Below are 8,739 nucleotides of genomic sequence, written 5' to 3'. Positions count from 1 at the left end.
TCTATGTCCCTTAATTTATCTTAATAATCGATTAATTTGTAGGTTGCCATATTGGCATTAATATTAATCTGCACCAGTGGGCCTCATAAAATGACTTGGCGGACCATATTTGAAAATCCTGACAATCCTCCAGAGGGATCAATAAAGTTTTATCTATCCATCTATTTGGCCCTGGGCGACAGGTTTGACATGTGTTTTGAAGAATCTTTCACTGGTGAAGAGTGATGTTCTCTCTTCCTTGTTTCTACTGCTGCCACCATATTGAATTCATTTATTTAAATGATATTTCAAATGCTAAAAAATGGCGAATACTATTGATTAAAGAAATGAAGGATCAATTGTATTTGTTGAAAGAATTGCGAGGGGAAATGAACCGTTTGGTCTATAACACCTCTATCTTGTCTCCAATTACAGTCTTTGTTCTTCTAGATCTTTCTTTTGGTTTTCGAGGACTCACTTTCATTTGGAGAGATGCATCATGGTCTTGGACTGACTGAGATTCTTGTTTCACTTTCCGTATGCTTCAATAATGGATACAATTTCATGAAACCTGGTGGAAAACTCTGGTTTCCTCTCACTTATTTTAAGTCAGAATTGCCCTAGACTTAGAGCCTGTTTCCCTCTAGTGTTAAATTACCATTTAGCTTTTATAAGTGTCAACCGTTTGAGAGTTAGCGGAGAGTTTCTCTTTTGCTAAAAAAAGCGTATAATGTAATTTAGGATAAAGACTTCTATGAGGCTCTTGACCAGAGGTGGGTACATTTCCTCAGGGGCCACATTTTATGACAATTGTGTGGGGCCATCAGGAAAAAATAAATTACGGAACATTTTTTATAATAAAATTAAGCTAAATATGCCCGTTTGTTATTTTACCGTACAGTATTTTTTTTGAAAAATCTGATATAAAAGCACTTTGTTTACCAAATAAAACGTTTGTATTCACTTATTTTTCACAGTCATATATTTAGTCATATTTAGAGACTATTAATGAATAATGGAAATGTTAGTTTCTACGTGATCTCACCGCGTTGATGCCGCTGAGCTGCAGGACGGTAAAAATGAAGACGGTGGTTATCAACTGCCAGAACAGGGATTTCTCCCTGATCAGCTCCAGCACGGAGTGGCTGCGAACGTTCTCCACAGCAGATTTCTCCTTCAGGATCTCCTCCACCTCCCTCCTCACGTCCATGCTGCCGCCGAGTCTCGCCAGGGCTGAGAGAGGCGGAGATGAACCGACCGAACGTTCACAGGACCGGACGAGAGTCGTTTACCTTTCTCGCAGGAGACCTGGTCTCCTCGCTCCAGCAGCAGGAACTTGGGAGACTCGGGCAGGAGGGGAAGCGTGAGGAGCTGAAGTAACGCCGTGACGCCGTTGAACCCCAGCAGGTACGGCCACAGGTGCTCGGAGCCCAGGATCTGACTGGAAGAACATTCGTGAAGGTTACCTTTTGATTCTACAATAGCTCGGAAATGTAACATTCAACAATAAACAACACTCACACTGATGATGTAATAAACGTTTACATTTTTATAAGGTCAGGCTGCAGCAGGTTCATAGAACATGTCAACGTTCGCACACAAGCTACACATTTGCCCGTTGGTCACATGATCGTACGAATACTCATTAACAGGTTGAAACACGCGTGTTGCACAGTGTCAGGAGTGAACAGTGATTGTGAGCGATTAACTCGCGGCTGAGAAAAGGATCAGTTACATGTTGCAGATAAACATACGGTGGCTCTGAAGGTCACAAAAGTAACAGCACACTCACAGAAATAGAACAACATCAACTCGAACTGTAGTTGGATTTTTCTTCTCTTTTTTTGCAACAAAACCACTCAATTCTCATCATTTTTACACTGGTTGCTCTTGATTTCAATAATAGATTTTACTTTCAAACAAAAATGTCAAAAGTTCAATTAATCCATCAGCAGCAATAAACACTGACATTGGGCGAATTAAATCAAATATTACCACGGCAAACTTGTAATTTGTGTTTGTGCTTTTCTTCTGTCGTCGTATAAGTCACCTCTGTGTCAAACTCATGGCCCGGGGGCCCTGATCTGGCCGGTTAAGTACTCTTATGTGGCCTGTCAATCAAAGTGTTATGTTGATATTATGATGTAAATACATTTAAATGTCTCTGAGCCCCTCTCCTCCTCTTGGTCTTCCTTCACTGCTGTTTCTTTGGGTGATATTTCGGCACTAGTGAACAAGATGAAACCCTCCTCTTGCTGAGATGACGTCATTCCTTGTCAGGGCCGGGTCTAGACAGGCATGTATGAGGGGGCAGCCACAAATCTTGAGGGGGCATTGTGCTGTTACTTACTTACTCATGTAAGTTTGAGGGGGCACAACATTTATTTGAAGGGGCCAGGCCCCCTCTTGTCCCTGCCTAGACCCGGCCCTGTTCCTTGTAGGCTTTTTATCACAAAAAAAAAGGAAAAGGCTTTAAGAATGGTGTTGAATAAGCATCATGTGTGATTCACACTCTTACCAAAATAGAATTAGGCAGTCTAAAAATGTTTTATTTTAATAATTTTCTATTTCCTGATAACTGTCAAAAGTATAAGCGTGTTTTGGCCACTGACCCCCGGCTCTTGGAGCCAACAATTGTTCATTTCACAATGAGTCCCAGAGTTGAGTCTATGAGCGAGAAGTGAAGTGGAAAGTCTCACCTGAGCCCCAGTACCTGACCAATGAACTTCCCCAGCGATATAAAGGTACCGACCGTGACGCCCACCATCCCCCGCAGCTTAGTGGGCGTGCACTCCACCAGGTACAAGGTGTGGGTGGAGATGGCAACCCCTGCATGGAGAGAATCGGTTTGATCTGATTCTCGGAGAGAGGGATCGACCCGAGTCACACCTGGTTCAGCTCACCTGAGTTGATCCCATAGATGAAGCGACCCGCCAGGATCATCTCAAAAGAGTGCGCAGGTTTGCTGGAGAGCATCAGCGCTGCTCCGAAGATGGCGAAAACGTTGTTCCACAGAAGACAGCGTTTTCTGCGGACAGGTTTACAGACATTTTAATAATACGACGATCCGAACAACGGAATTTAGAAGAATAGTTCATCCAATATATAATTCCACTCATTTTCTACTCACAGTCATGTTGAGTAATCCTCATGTGTGAGGATGACCTAGAGACACGCATAAGGTTTACTCAATGTACTTCTTGTCTGTGTAGCACGTTAGCCTTTTAGCATCTGCTACGAACAAGCTTTGAACATACACTTGTTCGCGACCATCATATGAACATACAAAGAAAGGATTTCTCGGAAAATAATTCCAACCCTCAGTCGACATGAGTAGAAAATGAGTGAAATTTAAACGTGGGTGAAGTATTCCGTTAAGTATCCCAAAGTTCTGTTCACCTTCCGTAACCAGCCAGCCAACCAGCCAACAGACTCCCAACCAACCCTCCGACGGGGAAGATGGAGATCATGAAGGACCAGGTGAGATTGAGCTCCCCCTCAGTCAGAAACACGCCATATCTTTGTATCGCAGTTGAGTTGATCAAGTCCTTAATGAACTGTTGAGAATCAAACTCTTCATTTTATTTGTTCTTTTTATCCCCTAATGGAACGTCGATGTACTCACCCCGGACGGGGCCGTCATGACCGACACACAAAATCCATACTGGAATGTTCCTCCGATGCCAGATATGAAGATGGAAGCGATGATGAGAGGACATTGACGCTGTTGAGGACAAGAATAAAGAATTGTGTTACAGATTAAATGTGTAAATGGTTGTCCAGGATGACACAACACATACAGACTCGTCATCTACTGATCAATTCTTAAGTCAAAACCATTCAATTAGGAATATTACTTGGACCTCTATTATATCATCAGTGTGTTTGTGTTTGTACAAAACTCTCTTTATTGAAATATTTACATTACAAATGATCTTAAGCCCCGCCCACTCGAAAACTTTTTCTGAAAGCTGGCTGTAGGAGTGAAGCCATTATTACGTCATAATGGACTCTCATAACCTCTCGAGTTGGGTTTTCACAGTAGCTGCACTTACAGGAAATAACCTCACAACTTGAACTAAAAATATACACACTAATAATTAGCATTTCGTAATTTGATTAAATGTGAATTATATTTAACGTAATAAAATAAATTAAACTGCATTTTGAAAATTACTTTATATGATTGTTTTTCTTTTACATTTAAAATTTTTTTTTTTACAGATTTGTCTTTTTACACCCAGTGCTGAGAAGCGAGACAGAAGAAGAGGCAGTGGACTGAACAGAACACACTGGTACTGATCATTCAAAGATTTTTATTGTAACCCCATTAAGTGTGAATGATGCAAAGTTTCTGAGGCCTATGGTGCAGTGCGGCTGTAATCTAAAGAATGACAAGTCATCGCTCTCTCTCTCTGAAGTTATATAGGTGCAACTGTAAATTATTATTTGAGCTATCTGTAAGGACTGCACCTCTCTGACTTAAAGATCATATATAATCTATAGCGAAAGTATAGAGTACCATGACCTTCTATTCTATGTTGATCTTTTTATCCATTGTCTTTGTTATTTGTCTTCGATCTATGTTCTTTATCTTTAGACTTGGATTGTGTCATCTTGTACTTTCTTTTATAGAAACTTTGTTCTTATTTTTATGAATTATCGTCTGTATTGCTGTGCATTGCTAATTGGAAAAACAATTTCCCGAAGGAGACCTCTGGAGGGATCAATAAAGTTCTATCCATCTATCTACCTAAATTTAAGTTAATTGTTGACTTTGACTCATCACAGAAGAATCGTTGAAGGTAAACCTTCTTGATCTGAATAAGAAATGATAAATTCCCCACGCGTGGATTATCTGAAGGATAAGAAAAACACCTTTGATGGTTCACTTTCTACCCTTTGATTGTTTCTATAAAAGTTAATCAATACAAGAATCCAATGATTTTATTGTCACTGTGAATGAAACAATAGTCGTTTCTGAAGACAGCAAAAAAGTGGCAGATGAAAAACAAAATAAACAATAATGAAAATGCCCTTCAAAGAGGTAACGTTTTTTGAGTAGACAGATTATTTAAAATGAAGAATACTTGCCAGAAGTTTTAATCTCTGCAACGTACTTAGAGTCTGGTTGTTGTTGATGGCAGCTTCTGTGGGAAAAGTGACACATTAAACTGCTGTGAGAAGTTGAAACAAAACTATACGATCATTAACTTTTTTAAAGAATATTTAGAAAAAAATATGAATCGGGCCGATCAATCACTTAGAAAGCTATTTAGTGTTAAAGAAATGCACAGTGTCATTAGAAATACATTTATATTCTTCTTTTATTTTTTTGTTTTCAATCAGATTTTACTCATTTCAAAAGTATGAAAAACAATTCAACCCCTAAATCAAAAGCGGTTCAGCTCGTTCACCAGAAAACAAAAAAACTAATTGATTTCGATCACAAACTTGAGTTTCATGACACTGACCGTCGGGTAACTTGTGCGTCTTCATCTTCTCTGCAGGTGAAACCACACGAGCTGAAGCCAACAAAATCTCTTTCTGCGTTCCTTCAGATTTATCAGCAGATGTTTGACACCCGAGTCGGGCGAGAGTGCCTTAAACTAGAAAATAAAATTACTCATTTACCAGAACTGTTATCCTCACAGTTTAGTCAGGTTTGCTCTGGATTAGAAAACGGTTTATGAGAGGTTGGAACCGCATTGAATGAAATACTCCGAATACAAATATGCCAAAGCTATTCGTTTAAATAACACGCAAACTTGATTCTAACTTGATTCATAAATAATTACAATTTAAAAAACTTTGAAAAAGACTGTTGCAGTACACTGATGTTACCACCAGATGGTTCTAGATCTAGTTACTGGAAGAACATGATAAAAATTGTTTGTTTTTTTACATGTAAATATTGGTGAAAATATATATAAAAAAATATATATATATATTTGTATCACATGTGCCATTAGAGACCGTGGTCAAAGATTAAAATTCCTCATTCTCTGTTAACTCTTTTTATTTTGTGAAAACTTTCTGTCAGTGTTTCTCTCACTGAATCTTGACATTTTAAAAACATACATTGAAGAATGGATCAGAAAATTACAATTAAATCGTTTTTTAAACAAAGAAACCCCAACAATAATATATTAAATAGTGTAGTTATAGTTTATGTAATTTCTGAGGACTAATGAATAAATTTGGATTCTGTTATGAATTACTTTATTATTTTTGCTTAATACTATCTGTGTTTTAAATCACACATATGATGCCAATCTGACCCAGAACTGTTGATTCTAAAATACAGATTTGTTTTCAATTTCACTGGAAGAAAACCTCAAACTCACCACAATGGTTTCAGTCCCAGGAGGAACAATCTTTTGTGACAGATGTGTCTTGAGTTGAGGACAGGTCTGGCTGGACTCACATCACTAACATCAGAGCGGCGTCCTCCTCAGTGCTAGAATGTTTAACCCCCTTGTGAGCTCCAATCTGAAGAGGAGAAGCCCGTCAGAGGTTTGACCCAAATCAACATCTTTTATGACTTTTTTAGATGTTTATTAGATAGTATTAAGTCCATTCTATTTATTTTTTTTATCTCCTTCCTGTTTCCTTTTATAGAACAAGGATGCATTTTTTTTTTTATTATTGATTATTAATTATGTTATTGCTCCTGTTACAAACAGGCATGTTACAAACAGTTAGAAAGAATATCATGGAATGCCCTAAAAACCCTATTTTTGTCACAATGTAATAAGTTAAGTGGTTGAGAAAACCATGGAAAATCCACTGGTCCTTGTCATACTATCAGTAAATAAAGTCTTCCTTTAGGGAAATCACTCCTATACTATTCCACTGATGCCGCGAGAATAAACCAGAATTGAATGTTCTTAAAGTTTAGTTCACCCGAAATTGTGAGAATTTTCAGAGTAAAAGTTTTATTTCTGTAGTAACAGGCAGAAAAGTATGTCCAGTTAACGGTCGCGAACGGAATTCACTTCTCTTCATTCCAAAAAGACACACCAAAAAAAACATCCAAATATCTCCATACTGCCCGTAATGTCCCTCTTGTATTGAAGTCTCACAATGATTTAAGCTTGTTTGTAGCAGATGATTCCCAGGTTTTCGGCGTCAATTTTGTACACCGACCCCTTCACTGTGTTTTAATAAGGATGCACTTGGAATTGGAGGTGAGACACTTGGGTCTTCCGCTATAAATAAGATTAAGTTAAAGATTTTGTATAGAAGTTTTTTCTGAACAATTCCTCATGTCGAGGCTTCAATACAAGATGGTCGTTACAGACGAGTAATACAGAGGTATTTGGATGTTTTTAAGTGTATTTTTGGATTTAGACAAGTGACCATTGGTTGCTACTTTAAAATTAACATACATTTTTGACTATAACACTAAAAATAATCCCAATCCTTAGTCAAAATGAGGTTGAGTAGAAAATGAGTGAAATTAGAATTGTATTCTCATCATTTTGTCCAAACAAACCTTAATACCTTAAGTTGCACTAAAATCAAGAAGGAATAGAAGAAAACGAGGGCCCGAGGGGGTCCCGCGGACGGACAGATGGAGGAAGTGAAAGGAGGTCAGCGTTGGACTTATTGTCAGTATAATGAGGTCCCAGGTGTCGTCAGACGAAAACCACGAGAGGGAACTTCTGCACCAACATCTGCTGCTCTGGTGTGGCTTTCTCAACACAATTAGTTTTCATCAGCCTCTGAAAAGACTCTCGGAAGTTCCTACAGCGCAAGTTTCAGAACAAAGATATCAGTTACAAAGACCTGCGCTCGCTAACCACTGTTTTATAAACTCAGTCATATTTCCCTTTTATTTCCACTTCACAGGAATCTTTTCAACCACTTTGAGCCTGATATGTTGGATGGTGTGCGTCCACGTGTGTTCTGGATCCAACAAGAGTTGTGTGTTTGACACACACACACACACACACACACACACGTGTCTCATCAAAGGTGTATCTCCCTCAGAGGGCCGACTCTTTGTTTCAGGCCACCAGAGAAACACTTGGCAGCAGGAGCCGAGACTCAATGACTCGTGCCAAAGTGGCGAGGTCCTCCCAAGTAGACGGAGAGTCATGGTAACGCTTTACCACGATGAATAATGAAAACCTCACAGGTTCACTTTACAAGGAGCTTTTTCAGGCTCGGGCTCACACTCGCTTTATTCTCATTACGCCCACATTATTGCGGACACACTCGGGCTTATGTGTTTCGTTCTTTTATCACTTCATTTTTTACCGCGATTAAGAAGGATTGGATGAAGAAAAGGGTTAAGATCGTGATATTTAGATCATTTCATTATTTCTCATATGTTGACCAGTGTAGCATGTGTAGCTTTTCATCCACTCAGGTTGTTTTGGTTCATCTTTTTTTAATGTCATCTTTTGTTGCAGAGCAGTTCAACAAGATGATCACACTCTTCTTCTTCTTCTTGTCTAATAAAGGGTCCGGAGTTGCAGTCTTGTCCCTCAAGGAAAATATACCTTTAAATACTGATTGTCTAAGCGCTTTGTGACCCTGGTTTCGAAAAGCGCTATATAAATAAATATTACTTACTTACTTAAATACGCAAAGACATTGCAAAATGTCATATTAAAAAAAAATCTTCCAAATTCACAGTTTTACAATCACATTTCTGCTTAATATTCAGGGTTTAAGCTGCAGTCAAATTTAACTCCAACTTTAATCTTATCGCACATTTCACAAATTAAGAAAGCTCAGAGCATTAACACA

The 8,739-nt window shown here is 38.6% G+C and overlaps 1 protein-coding gene across 1 annotated transcript in view; it reads right to left on the bottom strand.

Annotated features, from left to right (window-relative positions):
* The window catches only part of LOC148079616 (solute carrier family 2, facilitated glucose transporter member 9-like), a 9,395-nt gene extending 5,718 nt beyond the window's left edge, over nucleotides 1–3,677 (bottom strand). Inside the window, exons 1-6 of the mRNA XM_087792509.1 lie at nucleotides 3,605–3,677; nucleotides 3,379–3,536; nucleotides 2,883–3,007; nucleotides 2,679–2,808; nucleotides 1,272–1,420; nucleotides 1,025–1,212 (exon numbers count right to left, since the gene is read on the bottom strand). Coding sequence (XP_087648635.1) covers nucleotides 1,025–1,212; nucleotides 1,272–1,420; nucleotides 2,679–2,808; nucleotides 2,883–3,007; nucleotides 3,379–3,536; nucleotides 3,605–3,622 — 768 coding nt within the window. The 5' untranslated portion in view covers nucleotides 3,623–3,677. The remainder of the gene's footprint in view (nucleotides 1–1,024; nucleotides 1,213–1,271; nucleotides 1,421–2,678; nucleotides 2,809–2,882; nucleotides 3,008–3,378; nucleotides 3,537–3,604) is intronic.
* Between the last annotated feature and the right edge of the window lie 5,062 nt (nucleotides 3,678–8,739).

Source organism: Callionymus lyra, chromosome 5, assembly GCF_982586985.1.
Source record: "Callionymus lyra chromosome 5, fCalLyr1.hap1.1, whole genome shotgun sequence".
Classification (NCBI taxonomy): domain Eukaryota; kingdom Metazoa; phylum Chordata; class Actinopteri; order Syngnathiformes; family Callionymidae; genus Callionymus; species Callionymus lyra.
The sequence above is the reverse complement of the archived record's forward strand: the minus strand, read 5'-3'. Positions and strand labels throughout refer to the sequence as shown.